We start from the raw sequence: 18,810 nt of genomic DNA, 5'->3' as shown, positions 1-18,810 counted from the left end.
GGAGCAGGAAAGCTGATGTTTCGGGTCTGGACCCATTTCTGAAGAAGGGTCCAGACCCGAAACGTCAGCTTTCCTGCTCCTCTGATGCTGCTTGGCCGGCTGTGTTCATCCAGCTCCAAGCCTTGTTATCTCAGATTCTCCAGCATCAGCAGTTCCTACTATCTCTTGCCTCTATATAGTGCGTTTCATGCCCAAAGGACATTCCAAAACACTTTACATGCAATGAGGTCCTTGAATTTTAGATATTGCTGCAGTGGAGGAACTTGCAAATACCAAACAACATGATAATGACCAGGCAATTTGTTTTTGTGACTTTGATTAAGATTTTGGGCAGGATGCTGGAAATGGCTCTGCTGCTATTTTTATTAAGGGTCCCATAATATTTTCATTCCACCTGAGGGGGCAGATAAGTCACTGTTTAACACCTCATTTGAAAGACTGCACATCCTACATTGCAGAACTTCCTTAGTACTGCACTGGACTGTCAGCTTTTATTTGTGTGTTGATGTCCTGGAATGCGTCTTGAATCTGCCACAACCCTGTAACTCAGAAGCAAGAATGCTAGCAACTGAGGCACAGCCGGCACTTTGCTGTAGGACACAATGCAGACCAAAACTTCAGTTAAATGACTTGGCAAGCATATTGAAAAAAGTATGCATAAAACAAAATCAATCACATTTGTCCTCATGCCTTTTCTCAACTTACAGTGCCATCTTCTAACTGCAGAAACAGTACATCCGATCCCTTCTTATAGTCCTTAGTGATCTCAGCTGATTGCCAGACTTCATCAGGGTCAGGAATCCAAACACTATTATACTGTAAAACAAAGGAAATCATCATTGAAAACAAAAAAAAATAATGCTGGAAATCACAGGTCAGGCAGCATCCACGGAGAGAGAAAGCTAACATTTCATGTCTAGATGACTCTTGATCAGAGTTGCCTCGGTCTCAACTTTCCATATTCTTCTACATCTGCATTTTCAATGCACTTGGATCAAATACTAATGTTAAAGATACTTTACAATTATAAATTGTTGCTAGTGTTCCCACTTTCGGTGTGCCTAGCAATCAACTAACAAGGGTGGAGAATGGAACACATACCATGACTATAGGTAATGGAATTTTTTGCAAGAGACCATGGAGTGTGATGCGAGTATCTGCAATAGCTTGATCCCCAAAAGGTGAAGTAGGCTTTATTCCCCTGTGCCTCTTAAAGTAAATTAAAATGTTCTTTCCCAAGCATCTTCCTGGTCTAGTCACCTTCATTGCAAGACTGACCAACAGCACTGACTAACCTTAGCATTATATACTTCAGCTCTGCAATCTAAAATGATTCTATTACACGACATAGACCACAGAGTTATCTGTAAAGTGTTACTCACTTGACAGGCAAATTATAATATTGATGACACTTCATTCCAAATTCTATCCCACCAAGTTAGGACACACCCTTACACATGTGCATCATTTCGCTCCCAAATTGTCCCACTAGAACAGCACAGGCCTTATTTTAAAAAATACCATAAAAGAATTCTCAAAACCAGTTTACATCTTTTGGGACTTTCTGATTGGATGTGTACAATTAGTGTTTAAGTGCTTTCATGCAAATGCACTCTCCAAACGTGTGACCTCTACCCCCAGGAAGAATAAAGACAGTACAGACTGGGAACCCTATCACTGGCAAGCTCCCCTCCAAGACTCACATCACAGAAGTGTTATCGTGCAGAAAAAGGTTTTTCAGCCCATTGTGTCTGCACCAGCTGTGCAGATGAACACCATGACCTAGTGCCATTCTCGTGCCTTTTCTCTGTAATAATGCACGTTGTTTCTCTTTAAATAATCATCCAATGTTTCTATTCAACCTGTCTCCATCACATTTCCAGGCAGTGCATTTCCTGTCCAAAACACTGGCTGTTAGAGAAAAAAAACTTTTTTCTCACCTTACTTTTGTTTCTTTTGCAAATTACTTTTAAAGTCTTTACACCATTGACACGACTCAGGCTCCTTGATGACACACTCTGTCAAATGTTGCCTTGATGTCAAAAGGAACTACCCTCACTTCCCCTCCAGATCAGCTCCTTTGCCCATATTTAGACAAAGGGTACTGAGGACAACTGAGTGGGCCTGGCAGAACACAAACTGAGCATCAGTGAGCAGGCTATTCTTTTGCAAGTGCTGTTTGATAGCACTATGGACAACACCTTCTATCAATTTGCTAATGATTGAGAGTAGACATATTGGGCAGTAACTGGCCAGCTAGGATTTGTTCTGCTTTTTGTGACATTACCTGGGCAAATTTCCACATTGCCAGTAGATGCCAGTGTTGTAACTATAATGGGGCAGTTCATTTTTAGGTATGCCTGTTGCTGCTCCTGGAAAGCCTTCTTTCACTTTTTGATGAACCAATGTTGGTTTCCTCACTTGTTGGCAACGGTACAGTGGCACATACACCAGGTCATGAGGTTATGGATTACAGGAAATACAGTTCTGCTGCTGCAGCTGAAGGTCCAAAGGGGCCTAAGCAATGGCCAGATTGGAGTTGTTTGGCTCTGTTTGACATCCAGCCTGTCCAACACGGTGGTAATTGCCCACAACACGATGGAGTGTATCCTACTGTCACTACTTGTGGTTTTAGTTTTGAAGCACCCACCCAGGGCTATTTTGTCTTGGTACAAAAGAATAGGTGTAAAACAAGTCTATCATAGCCTGGCCATAGTCAAAATGTGTTCCTCGAGGACTCCCAGTGAGAAGTGGATCTGGATATTTAGTCTAAAATGGAGGAATTTACCTTTTGGATGATCCAGTTACTCCTCCAATTTTCACCAAGTTTACTGTATACACCTTTTATAAACAGGCACATTGTTTTCTTGCTAAAACTAGGTGGTTAACTCCCTCTAAACACCAGCCTGTTCTATTCTGAGTGTGGGCACTCCTTAAAACGAATTTATACTTTCTGCGTTATCACTTCCTCTTCTCACATCTGTAAGGATGACGTGTTATGGATTTATACAACAATCTTACGGAGATACAGTTTTCTTGTATTCCTGGAACTCTAGGAGGAACAAAGATTATGCCACTTGACTGGGTATTTCAAATACTCTTGATAATTCCAGGAGTTCAGTTCTCTTTCAGGTCCGATTTTCTCTTTCGGATATCATTTAATATTATTTGTCCTCACTGGTCCTCTTTAAGAATAGGATATGACATCATCCATCAATAGCCCACCACAGTCAGGCAATTCCTAAAAACATAACAGAAATAGAAATTACTGGAAAATCTTAGCAAGTCCAGCAGCATCTGTGGCAAGAAATCAGAGTTAACGTTTTAAGTTCAGTGACCCTTCCTCAGGACACCTAAAAACGTTAACTCTGATTTCTCTCCATAGATGCTACCAAACCTGCTGAGCCCATCCAGCAATTTCTGTTTTTGTTTGATTTCCAGCATCCACAGTTCTTTCAGATTTTAATTCACAATGTAACCTCAGTTACAGTACATTTCCATATTTAAGCACTGACTTCTTCAGTAAATAAAAGAAAACCGGTTTTGGCACTGTATAACAGACATTCCACAACCTCCATTAAATTTTGTAGAGGATATATTCTAAATATTGAAGCCTGTGTGATTTTGACATGCACAGGAGAAACATACAAGTTGGCTTCAACAATCAGCCAATATTGTCTACATAAAACTAAATGTTATGTTACTAAACGTGGTGCTGGCATTGGAATTTCTGCAAAGTTAGCAGCTAACATCATAGGCTCTGTAAGCCCAAGATTAAGTTTAGATTATTAATCTAGAATACAACAATTTTCCAACGTGCACAATCAACATAAAGCCTATTTCATAACAATTATTAAGCTACGCATCAATTAATACTGCAACACTGGGAAACGGAAAGGGATTTTCATGTGACTTACCCAGGTAAACAGCTATTGTCTTTAATTGCCCCAATGTCCTACAGGATCAATAATGGATCAATTATTTTTGAACAACTATTTGCATGGCTTTTGCAGTTTTGAAAAGCAAATCGGGTAACTCCTACATTCAAAGCAATGTAGACCATCAATTTTTCTTGACTAATGCTACACAGTGGTGACTGCAGAATCCTTAGATGAGATCCAAAGAGCATTTAAGCAAAACATTAATGGTGGGCATTAATTGAAAATCAGTGTTGCTAGGGGGCTGAGGCACTGGGAGAGATCCCACAATCACCAGGACAGAGAGACTTCAAGTTGTTCCCCAAAATATCCAAAAAAACTGACTAAATAGAAGTAAATCATTCTTGGTTTCCAACATTATTTTACCTTCACATGACAATGACAAGGATCATAGAATCTTTAATACCCTAAGGGTCCCAGCCTCCACCCCACTTTTTAGGCAGTAAGTTCTAGATACTCACCATCCCCTCAAATTCACTCTGAATCTTCTGCTCCTTACCTTAAAAGTATTGACCACTCTAAAGGAAAATGTTTTTCCTCTGTCTCTCCTAACTATATACAGCTCAGTTAGGTCCAAGGTTAGCTTTTTCGAACCACAGAATCCCTATAGTGCTGAAGTAGGCCATAGAGACCACACCAACCATCCAAAGAGCATCCCACCCCTCTACCCTATCCCTGTAATCCTGCATTTCCCTGGGCCAATCTACCTAACTGACACGTTTGGACTGTGGGTGGAAACCAGAGCACCCAGAGGAAACCCATTCAGACACAGAAGAACATACAAACTCCATACAGACAGTCACCCAAGGCTGGAATTGAACTTGGATCCCTGGCGCTGTGAGGCAGCAGTGCTAACCACTGATCCACCATGCTGCCTCCTAGTGAAACAATATGTGCCAATGTAATTGTCTGATTCAATGTCTTGATTGATTAGCAAATAGTGGAACAAATCTTTCAATTATAGTATACTGTTATTATAAGCTAACAACAATAATATAAAATTTATAAGCTCAGAATATGCAGTCATTGCTAATTGCTAAAAACAGGAAAGATATTCACCATACCAATTACATATACAGTAGATGGCAAAGATATATTTATACTAATATTCATTTTATACTAGTTTGCTTTATAGTTTTATACTAGTTTTATACTCTTTGCTTTTGTTGTTTTCTTGATAAATTTACATGCATTTGCATAACTGTAGTATTCAATTAAATATGCAAAGTTGAACATCGTATTTTGATAACAATATACACAAGATAATTTAAATTACACGATATAAAGATCATATCTTTTTATTTTTCTATATTTTTTATTGTAGATGAATGAGAAAAGAATGAGAAAATGAGAAAACCAAGGATTGTGGAAAGGGTTACTGCACTGTAAGTGCTGCTGACACTGCTGTTTGTTCAAGCAGTGGGTGAATTGAGTTATAGATGAGCTGGAACCTGGGGGTGTACAAAAGGAGATTCAGTCAGCAGCAAATAGCTGATTGGTCTGTGGAATTGTGTTCAATTATTGATTACAAAGGTGTTCTGCCTGTCACCAACCTTGTGACAGGCTCCCAGGTGCTGAACAGCTTGTCAGAGTGAATGCTTAGTAGGAGGACATCAGACCTCCAGAAAGGAAGGACCTGTCTTTTCTCTGCAAAAAGCCACTTTATCTCCCCTCATCAGATACTGTAGTTGTGACTTTTAACCAATACATCAGAGGCTTTAAAAGTTGTGAACAAATTGCTCTGTGCCTCTGCAAAGAAGTGAAAGGACCTGGAAAAGGAAGACTGAGGAGCAGCAAGTCCTGACAAGTCAGAAGAGTCATCTCAGTGAACCCTATGGGCAAGAACGATTGAACTGCTTTCACAGTTTATCCCTCCATCTATAATACCAATGTTTCATTGTGTCTGTGTACATGTCTGTAGGTTGCGTTTTAAAAGGGGGATTCGAGCTTTAACCAGTGGAGTCACATGTTGACAGTTCATAACTCTTTATCTGTAGCTATTATCTATTTATTTGTACTAAATAGTAATTTTGCTACTTATAGAAAATTGGTCAATGCTTTCTGTCACCCAGGAAGTTGAAGAAATGGAAATTGGGGAATTTTGTGGACTGTTATAAAATCTTTAACTCTTGTGACAACTCCATAAATAGTAAGGCTTGGATTCCATCGTACTAACCTAGTCAAGTATGACATTGTCACAGCCTTAAATCCTCAATAGCACTAGTACCAATTGGGAAAGAGGAAGGACGGACAGTTTTTCCTGGCTAGTGTTCTGTAGGAGTGGTTTCTGACTAGCTGCATTCTTGGAGAGTGGATGACTTTTCCAGATATTTGGTTAGGGTAATTTCTGAAGAAGGGTCCCCACTCAAAACATCAACTTTTCTGCTCCTCTGATCCTGCCTGCCTGCTGCATTCCTCCAGCTCCACACTGTTATCTCTGACTCCAGCATCGGCAGTTCTTACTGTCTCTCTGTCATATCCACTCACCTTTTAAAGATGGGAGATGCTCATATTTAACATAAGCCAGCCATCCTTAACTGTGTAACAAGCAACAAGCAACTCACCATTTTTTCAAAAACATCTTTCAGCTTTTCCATCATTAGAATATCCTTAGGACAGCAATTACCTCATTAAGGGTTTTTAATTTATTTTCTCAATTGATTTAAGTGTTAATCAGCATTTGAAGGACCGATAAAACTAAGCATTCGGTCTAAGTTTTGTTTTATATGTTGATGAAAACTTAAGTCATGCAGCTGATCACATGTTTAATGAGAACAATTAATGTCAAATTCAATACACAAAATTAAATAAACTATGCAACCGACTTCAATAGGATGCACATTCGCTATACAAACATTTCAAATGATACCTCTCCACACCCTCTCCCGTCAAAGAATGTTCTCTAGAAATCAACAGCATCCAAACATCTAAAGTCACCCAGGCAATAAATTATTTTTGTATTTAGTGATTGTTGTCACAGAGTCAAACTATAAAGTAGCAGTTTAAACTTGCAGTAACATACAAGATAGATACAAAGTAGCCAGCTGTACATTAAAGACTGATTTTACTACCTGGACCAGCATTGAGTCATTTAATTTTAATGTTCATTTATTGCTATGGCTACTATTTGCCTTTATTCAAATAAAAGGAGATAGGAGCAGTGGTAAGAGAAACAGCAGCTGTTCACTGCTCTTTACACTTACTTTAAAAAGTAAGACAGATATTATTATGTATATGAAGCAGCAGAAAATACTTTGTTTTAACTGTTTATTGCACTCACTGAAACCACTTGGGAACTCGTAAAACAGACTTTTACAATTTTTCTAAGCTTTAAAGATTTAAGCCACTTCCACGGCATTAAAAGCCAGATATCCTACAGTGTTACCAGATTTTAAAAAGACATGTTTTGTGCTGAAATGATGATATTTTATTTCAAAATTAAAATAATTTTCAAAAACAGCTGCAGTAATTTTAATTTTAAGCAATGAGAAATCCTTTGAAGTTGAGAAAAGGAAGTACATTGCTGTGTAAGCATTCTACTTTTTAGAAACACAACTGCATTTTTCCTCAACCACTTTCTTTAAACTAGATACTATCTCATGGCATTATTCATGGTGATGGATGTGCAGTCTTAGAATGACTGTAGCATTACATTATCCACACAAAATTTTATAGTGTAGTTTGGTGCCTATAGATCGTGCATGAAAATCTCTCTCATCCAGTAACTGTCTCTTTCCTATTCCTTAATCCTGTTATGTTATTTCTTTGAACACAATTATCTAATTACAATGTCTACAAGAGGTTGAGTGAAAGCTGTCATTCAGAAGGGATTGGGAGCCAATATGTTCATTGTAAAGTCTTGGTGCTTTCAATGTAGAAAAGCTTCTGAAGGACTTCATGGAAGTCTAATCAGAAATAAGTTAACACCAACTCAATAATGAGATGAGATATTAGGACAATTGACCAAACATTGCATCAAATGGTTGCTTTAGAAGATGGTCTAAAAGGAGAGGGAGGTGCCAAGGCAGGAGTTTAGGGATGTAACTTTTAGAGTAATGTCCAGGTGTCTAAAGACGCTGTTGCCAAACATGGAGTAAACAGGAATAGTAATTAGGGTGAGATGCTTAAAAGGTCAGTGGAGGTGCCAGTGTTGGACTGGGATAGATAAGGTCTAAAGTCAAAAGTCACATGACACCAGGTTATAGTCCAACAGGTTTATTTGAAATCACAAGCTTTCTGGGCACTGACGCAGTGCTCCAAAAAATTGTGATTTCAAATAAACCTGATGTCGTGTGACTTCTGGCCTTAAAAGATCAAAGGCAGAGAAGCAGGGAGTTATGCGGTGGCATTGTTGGACTGGAGAAAGTTGCAGAGATAGTGGAGAGTGAAATAACGAAGAGATTTGAATTGAGAAGTTGAAATGGAATTCAGAGAGACTGGGGAATAAAACAAAGTCAGCCAGCAATAATATCAATAGTCTTAGGGCATGGAGAGTTGAGTTTAAGGAGCTGAAGCTTACAGAGTGTGCAGTGGGGCAGGCCACCCAAACAAGTAACAAAATTATGGTTGAATGTTTCAGTAATTGATGGGCTGAGAGGGTGCAGAGGCAGGCACCATTATCCAAAGTAGATGTTGACAGCTTGTGTGATGGGTTGGAACTCAGCTCAACATTGAACAGCATGCAACAGTCGGGAATCAGCTGGAGAGTGGTTGGGAAAGAGGAAGTGGGTCACATAAGGAGCAAAGCTGTGGAGTTTATAAGAGGGAAGGTAGATGACAGGGTGGCTCCTCCCACTGAAGAAAAAGGAGGTTTATTGAAGACTGTACTTCAGATAAAACAACCAGACAAAGGAGAGGGGGTACAGGACTCCAGGCAGGTGGTGGGAATTGAAAGTCATTGTATATGAAGCAGCAATAGCTGTGAATGATGTTGCAAAGAAAGATTATGTAAATGAAGAAGAGCAGAATTCCAGGGGTAGATAGATCCTTGGATCACTCTCTTGGTAAAGGTTCAAGGATTGGAAGACAGCCACGAAAACGTTCTGCCTACAATTAGGGAGGTGCACTGAGCTAGATAATGGAAGACAGGATGGTCAGTGTCATTCATAGGCTGCAAAGAAGTAGAGGAAAAATAATCTTTCACAATCACAGAGGATTTCATTTGTGATGTATTGGAAATACTTAATACTGTTGATCCTCAATGGAGGGAACACATTAAAAGGTGTTCCAGCGATAACCTATTGTTGTTGCTGGGTTTTAACATGTCGTGAGAGTCATGTAACTATCATAACGAGAGCCAATACAATAAATTCCTTCTTTAGGAAGGGGGCAGAAACTGTTTATGATGTGTGTTTTTGGCAGTATACCCAAAAGCATAAAAACTAGGAGAATGTCGCATCCTAAATTGGGCATTGAATCTTATTTCAATAATGTAAGCGAGCTTTTCGCATTCATTACACCTCAATCTTTCCTTTGGTCCTCTCTTATGATTGAAGGGAGAGGTGGAGGCACAAAGAGAATGGGGTCAATTATGGACACTCTCCTCCATTCGACCCTTCAACAATTGAACTGAGGAAAAGTTCTCTTGTTTTGTTGGCTATAGGATTCCTAAACAGAGCAATCAGTATCTGTTTCACTCAGTGCCATCCAATTGAGAAAAGGGGCCTTAAGTATGGCCTAATTCACTCAGGTTAGTAAAAGATACAAACCTGTTTTAGATTGCTGTCCCAATTTGAGATCAAAGGACTTTTCAGCCATTTGAGGAGTGGGAGAGGTATTTTCAGATTAACCTGTTCAGAGATTTGTTACATAGCTCTGGAGCAGATGGGACGTGAACACAGGCCTCCTAGCTCAGAAATAGGCACGTTACTACTATGCCACAAGAGCCCTGATGGTGTGGGAGACAGAATCATGAAACAATGAGTGCAGCAGGGTCCAATTTATCCCTCAATGATTCTTTAAAACAATTCCTCGTTCAGTAACCAATGTTAGAAACGTAAATGTATTTGAAATTAACTCCACACCCACGTCTGCAGTATCAGAGACCTATGAATTTCGAGAGGAAGAACTAAACAAGAACAATTAATTATGCAGCCAAAAAATAATTATTCTCAAAGCTCTAAGAAGCAACAATGAGAAGAGCTGACAAGGGAGGGGCACTTGGCAACGGAGCATGGAAGCAGTTGAGTTGTAATAGAGATCCATAGGGAGTGTGCTCCATAGGCAATAAGTAGTGAGTCAAACCCACATAGCAAAGAAAGAAAGTAGGTCAAGAATTATTTTTCCTGAAATAGCAATTCAAGTGGAAACTCAAAAAATGATGGGAAGGAAAAACTAATAATATATCTTTTATGAAAAAAAGCATTACCCTAAAGTTAAAAATCGAGGCCATGCCATATGAAGTATCTCAAATTTTGTTTTGTTCCAAATAGATGTGGGGTAACCAAGCAAGTGCCCCTCCTTGCCAGGCACTCTGTTGATGTTTAAATTGTGGGGAACATTCAGAAGCAGCTCCCTAATACACTGCTGGCCTGTAAACTCCAAGATGCTACTCTCAAAGTAGAATGTTAAAGGCTGTTGTGTCCACAACCTGCAGACAGTTCTTTTAGATATATTCAGATCAAGCTGTTCAGAGATATTATTATACACCCCTGGAGTAGGTGGGACTTGACCTCAGGCCTCCTGGTTCAGAGGTAGCGACACTACCACCAAGCCACAAGAGCCCCTCAGACAGTATTTGTACCATTGACAAGCGGACTTCTGAAAATTAGTGACTTGACTAGTGCTGTAGATGATAGACCATATCTACAATCACCCTTTTCATCTCTCCTGTTGTGATGGCCATTCATTGATTTATAGGCAGAAGGTGAATAATGAATATTATACTTCTTGTACTGTGATACTCCCACAGTACTGAATCCAGCTGCACATCTTAATATAGTATAATATAAACTGTTCAAATGTGAGACTTGGTTGTATCCTTCAAAGGGAACAAGGAAATAAAACCAAAACTCAAAATCAGGAAAATTTAGTTTCTAATGGCCCTATGTTGCCAGCACAATGGAAGATGATTGTCCTTGATGGAGTTCAATCATCTCAGCTTCAGAACAGCATGGCAGGAGTCCCTCAACATGCTGTCCTAGATCCAACCACCTTCACTTTCTGCAGTATCTTCTTGAACAATGACCTCTCCATCATCATCAGGTCCAAACTGCAGATGTTTGTTGATGATTGTACAATGTTCATTTGCATCTCCTCTAATACTCATTCAGTATGTGCCAACATGCATCAAGACCTGGCCAACACTTAGGCTTGTGCTGCATTCATACCACACAATGCCAGGTACGACCAGAGAATTTAACCATTTCCTCTTGATAGCCAATGGCATTACTGTCATTGAATCTCCATCTGTCAACATTCTGCCATTGATAAGAAAAATAACTGAACCAGCCATTTCAATACAGGTCAGAAGGTGGGAATTCTGAGGCAAATGAGCCATCTTCTGACTCCACAAAGGTAGAAGTCAGAGAGTGATGGAATGCTCTCGGTTTGCGTGCATGAGTGCTGCATCAACTATACCAAAGAAGCCTGTCTGATCAGTATGACGTTCACAGCCAGAAACATTCATTTCCTCCACCAACGACAGCAGCATGAACCAAAACATGACGTACTCCAGCGACTCTCCCAGTCTTCTTCAACACTACCTTCCAAATCCATGATCCCTGCCACTTAGAAGGGACAAAAGCTACATATGCATTAGCTCCAACTATGTTCATCATCCCGACTTGGAGCAACATCACACTGCAGGAATGGTCACTGGGTCAGATCCTGGAACTCCGTCCCTCACAGCGCTGTGACATTACAGTCTCATACCCCGTCTTGTTTGCTCACTAATTGTGTTGCTAGGTAAGTGTTGAAAGTTTGTAGGTAGGTACAAAACTCAGTTTTGCTGCAAAGCAGAGCAAATGATGTTTTGTTTTGACATAGTCTTGGTCAGAACCCATCTGGAGTTCTCTCATTAGATTTAATCAGGAAACCACAATCGACAATTTGTTTTGGAGTGGGCATGGTGCAGATTCATTACAAATAGTGCGGCGCTGAAAGGGTTAAGTTGAGGCGAGGTTGGAAAAACTTGGTTTGTATTCCCTTGAGTTAAAATTTGGAGGGTGATCAAAATGTTAAATGATTCAATAGGGTAAACACAGAGAAACGATTCCTCTGGTAGGGGAATATCATCTGAAAATTAGAGGGCGATCGTGAGGAGGGAGATCAAGCAGGTTTGTTTTTTTTTAAAAAATGGAGTAAATTTCTCCCTCCATAGTCTCTATTTTAGGGCAACTGGAACTTTGAAGACTGAAAAAGATAAGGTTTTTGCTGTGTCAAGGCAAATGAGGTTGAATTACAGATTAGCCAGCATCTTTCTGAATGATGGAGCAGGTTTGAGGGGCTGAATGGCCTACACCTATTCGAATGTGACAAAATGTTATGATGGCCATTTGCCCCATCATGTCTGTACTGGCTGTCAGAGCATCTTAACTTAGTGCCGCTCTATGTCGGTCAGATTTATAAATGCAATGACAAATCAGATCACATTCTCTGCTAAAAAGTTTGCAGCACACAGACTTCCTTTGTTCAAAAAAAAGACAGTTCAAACTATACAGGTCCCTGGAAAGTTGGGATACAGAAGGGTGCACCTGTTACATCGTTCGTGGCAGGTGCCAGGCAATTTCACAGTAAACAGAAAACCCGGACATTTCAACATTAGGTGCATTCTTCCCTCTGCCTTTGAAATTTCAGAGGATCAGCGTTCAATGAATTCTGGGCAAGTACACATAACCAGATCCTGTTACTGCCTACAGGTGAGGTCACTTTTCAGAACAATGTACAACTTTCTTCCTGCTGTCCAATTCATTTCAAACCCCAAATTGCTCAAAACCTACGTGAGAGAGCCGGTAAATCTGCCTGTCAAAAGCTGATATAGCCCATCGGCTATACCACAATGCCATTAGAACATGCTGCAACACCTCAGTGACAAAACCGGTTCCATATGGTCTGTGTCAGAGCAAAAACACAATTTGCTGGAGAAAGTCGGCAGGATTTCTCAATAGCCATGGAGAGAGAAACGGAATTAAACGTTTTGAGTCCAGTGACCCTTCATCAGAACCTGCTGGGTTTCTCCTGTGAAATTTGTTTTTGTCCCACACAGCCAGCAGCTGCGGTTCTTTGTTTTATTTTGCTGCAGGCGTTTCGCAGTCACAACTTTACACAATGTAACAGCAAATTCGCCAAAGTTTCTTAAAGTCACGAACACCTGCAAGGAGTATAGTCCTTGAACATGAACGGCAGAGGGTGAGCGGACCAGATTGGTGCAACATTGCTGGGTTTCAGCACGAAGGAACGGCTGTGGAGACTTAAGTAAGTTAGAGTTACCTTGGTGTACAGTTCTGCCACCGCCATAGCGAAGTGTCGTCTCAGTAAGTGCCAGAGTTAACGTGTACTGCAGTTCCTCATGGCTGGAACAATGAGCTTTTTACAATTTCTGTCCCTGTCGCTCTCTCAGCACGTCCCACCTGTTATAGCCACACACCAGGTAGACTTTGCACCTTCTGTCTCTCTTCACCCCCACCTCGTGACAAGGGAGTGTCTGAAACTAAAATCTTGGGCAGTGAGCTGGAAGAATCACTCAATCTTTAACTTCTCCGCATTCCATGTACCAGGATATATATTTATATTTGTAAACGTTTAGACTCATTTCCAAGTTTTATCAGTCCCTTCTTTTAATACAAAACACGTTTTATTACAGCGTGAGCAAAGTTTTAGGAGAAATCTCCCTGCCCCAAAACAAATAAATGATTCAGGGATTGTTTAAAACCCGCAGAAATTCGCCAAATCTGCAAGGAATACAGAAGCCTATGTTTATAGAATACAATTGCTCGGATATTGCGGTGTAATCAAAACTCTGGGTATTGTATCAGTGAGACTGGTACAAAAATAGTTTCAAACAAAGCACAGTGTCATACATCCTATCATTTCGAATCTAAAATCTTTGACAAATAATAGAGTTGCTCAGCCCATTCCCTCCCGCTCAAACTTGGGGTCCTGTTTTCGATTGCTTCACCAGTCACTCAGAAGTAACTTGTGCATCAAAATAATGCTGTTTCCATAAGACACTAGCTAGTGCAATATATGTAGAGTGACCCAGAGCACAGGAGCGCTGTTCTCGGAGGTAGGTGACTGAGGGTAGTTTAACCTGAGGGTCACCACACCTCAGGCAAAGGGAGATGTTGAGATGGAGAGCCCTTCAGGGTAACTTCAGTCAGTTTGGGAATTATATATGTGGTAATGACCTGAGTGGCAGAGTTATAGGCAACTTAATCACCTGATTTATAAATCTTAAGGTATACCAAAGCGTAGTATAAACAGCAACATCAGATCACCTGCAATCATGTATAATAACCAATGCCCAGGACCAACTGACTCTCTGTTGCCCATAGGGTGGAATTTGCTTGAATCATACAGCAGACAAGAGGCTGTTCAGCCCATCGCGTCTGTACCGACTAGTCACTCTTTCCAGCACTTGGTCCATAGCCTTGAAAATTATGACATTTCAAGTGCTCATCCAAGTACTTCTTAAAGATTGTGATCAACAACCTTCTCAGACAATGCATTCCAGATTCCCACTGGAGTAGAGCAACTTGTGACTTCCCCAATAGGTTTGATATTGCATCCTTCAGTTCAAAATGATTTTGACCTGCAAGCTGCTGGATACAACACAAAGCTGGTCAGCATGGTTAGTATTAATTACGAAGCACTGAAAGGGTATTTCGCATTGGTTTTTACCAAGGAAGGAGATACTGTCAAAATCATGGTGAAATAGGAGATAGTTGAAAAAATTGATGGTCTAAAATGTGAGAAAGAACAGTTTAAGGAACAGCTCTGGTTGTACTTTAAAGTTGCTAAGTCTGTAGGACCAGATGAGATGCATTCAAGAATGTTGCGGGAAAGCAGGAGAGAAATTGAGGAGACATTGGCCACAATTTCCCATTTTTTTCCTTTGATACAGGGGTGGTGAGGACTGAAGAATGGCAGCTGTTTCCCCTCCGTCCCAAAAAGCTATTGGGATATTCCCAGTACGTACAAGCCAGTCAATTTAACCTCAGTGATGAGAAGGGGTAATTTAGGAATAACAATCAAGGACAAAGTTAGGAGTTATTTGACAACTTCAGTCAAATTGATAGAAAACCAATATAGAGATAGCAAGAACTGCAGATGCTGGAGTACGGAGCCGGAGGAACACAACAGGTCAGGCAGCATCAGAGGACCAGGAGAGTTGACGTTTCGGGCCCAGACCCTTCATTAGGACCACTAGAGATATTTTTTCAAAGATATATCAGGTTTAACTGATTGATTCAGCTTTATTGACAGAGTAACAGGTGGTTGATCAGAGACATGTAGTACATGTGAACTTCCAAAAGGCAATTGATAAAGTGCCACGTACTAAACTTGCCAGCAAAACTGAAACCCATTAAAGAAAATGGATAGTAGCAGCATGGATAGTGTCTTGACACTATGTCTTTCAGAGGTGTATTTGTCCTGGATATATTTTTAAGAGAACTTTTAAGACAGAGGTACTGAGCTGTCTATTTGAATCCAATCAAATAGACAGCTTGTGAGGCCATGATTTTTTTTAAAATTGGAACAATAGAAGCAGCTAGAATAGGTGGAGTCAAGCTCTCACAGAACCAGCACTTTTAGTTTTGGTTTTCGGTAGCAGTTGCTGGGGTCTTGAAGCTGAGTTTGGAACAGCAGTACATCTCTTCCTGCTACTCTCTCTCTGAGTTTTCTCTTGATGTTTTTCCTCCTGGACTGGAGAATTGCATGTCAGACAATCTATTTTACTGTATTTGCCTTTGCCAAGGGTGTGTTTGTAGGATGTTACTATATTGGAACAATTACTGTTTAGTAGTTAAATAATCTATTATTCTAATAAAAAACAGAAGAATTGCAGATGCTGTAAATCAGGAACAAAATCAGAAGTTGCTGGAAAAGCTCAGCAGGTCTGTGAAGAATTGGTTCTGAGGAAGGGTCACTGGACCCAAAATGTTAACTCTGATTTTTCTTCACAAATGCTGCCAGACCTGCTGACCTTTTCCAGCAACTTCTGTTTTTGTTCCTAATCTATTATTCTGTTATGTTTTCCAATAGAGTTTTTATTCCAATTTCTTCTTTCTTTTGTTGTATTTTAAGTGTAGTGTATGAATAAAGAGTGTTTTGCTTCAAGCCTGGTAGTTTGACCAATCAAATTGCATCCGGAATGCAATGCCTTACACTTGCCTTTAAAATAGAAAACTTTAGCATCTAGGCTATCTTCTTAATACATTTTGAGGGGCTTTGAGTTGACTGAATTGCTATGCAGGTGCAACAAGTAATTTGGAAATCAAATAGAATTTTATCATTTATTGTGAGGAGAATGGAATACAAATGTAGTGAGATTATACTTCAGTTACAAAGATGAGAATGGGCAGTATTATGGGTAGTCCTGGTCTCCTTATTTAAGGAAGAATGTCAAGAAGTAGTCCAGAGAAGGTTTACTAGACTAATACCTAGAATGGGTGGCTTGCCTTATGAAGGAACATTGGGTAGGCTCAGCTTGTATCCACTGGAGTTTAGAAGAGTAAGAGATGATTTAATTAATATATGAAAAAGGGAACAAGATTGAAAAATTGATTAAGACCCTGGGATTTATAAATTGAGGCAGGCAGCACAAAGAGCAACAAAGTCTATGAACGTTGTTAAAACTTCGGTCAGGCATAAACTGGAGCACAATACCCAATTATGGGCACCACACACTAGGAAGGATATCAAAGCTTCAGAAAGGACATAGAAAAGATTTATGAGAATGGTGCCTGGGATGAGGGGCTTCAGTTACGTGGGTAGATGGGAAAATTTGTTGTTCATCTTAGAGAAAAAAATGATTGAGAGATAGTATTTAAAATTATGTGAGAGGGAGGGATACTGTCTCCATTGGCAGAAGTGTGGAGAATCAGAGGACACTGAGTTAAAGTGGTTAAAGAGTCATACAGCGCAAAAAATGTGCTTCTGCACCAACCACATACCCCAATCTGACCTAGTCCCATTTACCAGCATTTGGCCCATATCCATCTAAAACCTTTCTATTCATGTACCATCCAGATGCTTTTTGAATGTTGTAATTGTACCAACCTCCACCAATTCCTCTCGCAGCTCTTTCCACATACAGACCACCCTCTGTGTGAATTACCCTTCAGGCCCCTTTTTAAATCTTTCCTCTCTCATTTTAAACCTATGCTGTCTAGTTTAAGAATGTACATCAACATGCAGTAAAGCAATCTTTTACACAATGAATGGTTATAATCTAAAATGCACTACCTGAAAGTGTGTTGGAGGCAGAAAACATTAGGGTTTCACAAGGATAAATACCTCAAAGAAAAATAATTGCACAGCTTTGGGAAAGGAGAATGAGACTGGAATCACACAAGTTGCTCCTGCAGAGAGCCAACATTGATACAATAGCCTTAATGGCTTTCTTCTGAAAGCAAAGCTCGCTGTACACCTTTGATACTGAAATTAAAGCTTCCTCTACACTGTCCACATCAAACACTTCCAGAAGAGGTACAGCATGGGGTTAGATACAGTGTAAAGCTCGATCTACTTTCCTCTGCTGTAATTATGCAAAGTGCCAGCTCATAATGGTGCAGTGACAGCAAGACACCTGGGATCTTGGTAAATGGGACAAACAAAGAATATATTTTATAAATTCATTGATGGATTGTAAAAGTAACAGAGAATGGACTGAGAAAGAGTGAGAGAATTAATTTAGAAGGAAGCACCTCCAACACTGGAATACCATGCACTGGGACACCAGCTTAGATTGTGAATTCAACTTGGAGGTATGATATTTGAATGCATGGGTTTTGGATAAAATATGCAGTCAGCATAGCACAGGTTTCATTGATGCTTTGATTTAGTAATGTGATGTGAGAGCATAATAGTATTTTTTTTCATTCTGATGGGATGTAGGTGTCTTTGGCAATACTAGCATTTGTTGCTCATCCCACGTACCCTTGAACTAAATGCTCTGTAAGACTATTACAGAAGGCAACTAAAAGTTAACCACATTGTTGTGGGTCTGGAGTCACATGTAGACTAGACCAGGTAAGGATAGCAGATTTCCTTCTCTAAAAGCAAATTAACTTTTTAAAAACAATAATATCTTCATAGTCAACATTACTGATGCTAGTTTCAATTCCAGAATTTAAAAAAAAAATGTAATTTCAGCTGTTGCCATGGTGGGATTTGAACCCATAACCCCAAAGCATTAACCCAGGCCTCTGGATTACTGAGTCACCAACTTGACCACTATGCCACCATCTTCACATTTTAATGGATTAACTGCCAGAAGGTCAGAAATCACATGATACCAGGTTATAATCCAACAGATTTATTTGAAAACACAAGCTTTCACAGCCTCAGTCCTTCTTCAGGTGTTAGTGAGAGAGGTGGTATCAGACACAGAACTTATAAATAAAAGATCAAAGGTTCACATCACTGATGAGGATGTATTGTGCAAATGTAAGATGCTATTGAACTTTTAATCAGTTTGAAGGTTTTAATTGATTAATATGTATATGTAAATCCCTGAATTCCTTTCTAGTCACGGTCCTGAGAGAACTAAAGGTTTTATCAGTGTAAAATAGAGATGACATTTTAGGTCAGGCAATGCATGTTAGGTATGACACCCTGTTTAGAATCTGTTTGTGTTTTGGTTTGGAGTCAGACTGGTTTTATTTCTAAAGTAGGAATTTATAAAATGCCATTGACTGACTGTCTATAC

The 18,810-nt window shown here is 39.8% G+C and overlaps 1 protein-coding gene across 2 annotated transcripts in view; it reads right to left on the bottom strand.

The window, feature by feature from the left end:
- myo5c (myosin VC) overlaps positions 1-13,527 on the bottom strand; it is an 83,048-nt gene extending 69,521 nt beyond the window's left edge. Inside the window, exons 1-2 of one of the 2 annotated variants that reach the window (XM_020509642.2) lie at positions 13,368-13,527; positions 706-816 (exon numbers count right to left, since the gene is read on the bottom strand). In XM_020509642.2, the coding sequence (XP_020365231.2) occupies positions 706-816; positions 13,368-13,394 (138 nt within the window). In that variant the 5' untranslated portion in view covers positions 13,395-13,527. Of the gene's footprint in view, positions 1-705; positions 817-13,367 lie in introns of those variants that run through there. The other variant, XM_048616091.1, reaches the window with a different exon arrangement.
- Between the last annotated feature and the right edge of the window lie 5,283 nt (positions 13,528-18,810).

This window comes from Rhincodon typus, chromosome 33 (assembly GCF_021869965.1).
Source record: "Rhincodon typus isolate 14 chromosome 33, sRhiTyp1.1, whole genome shotgun sequence".
Lineage (NCBI taxonomy): Eukaryota > Metazoa > Chordata > Chondrichthyes > Orectolobiformes > Rhincodontidae > Rhincodon > Rhincodon typus.
Note: the sequence above shows the minus strand (reverse complement) of the source record. Positions and strands in the feature narration are given on the sequence as shown.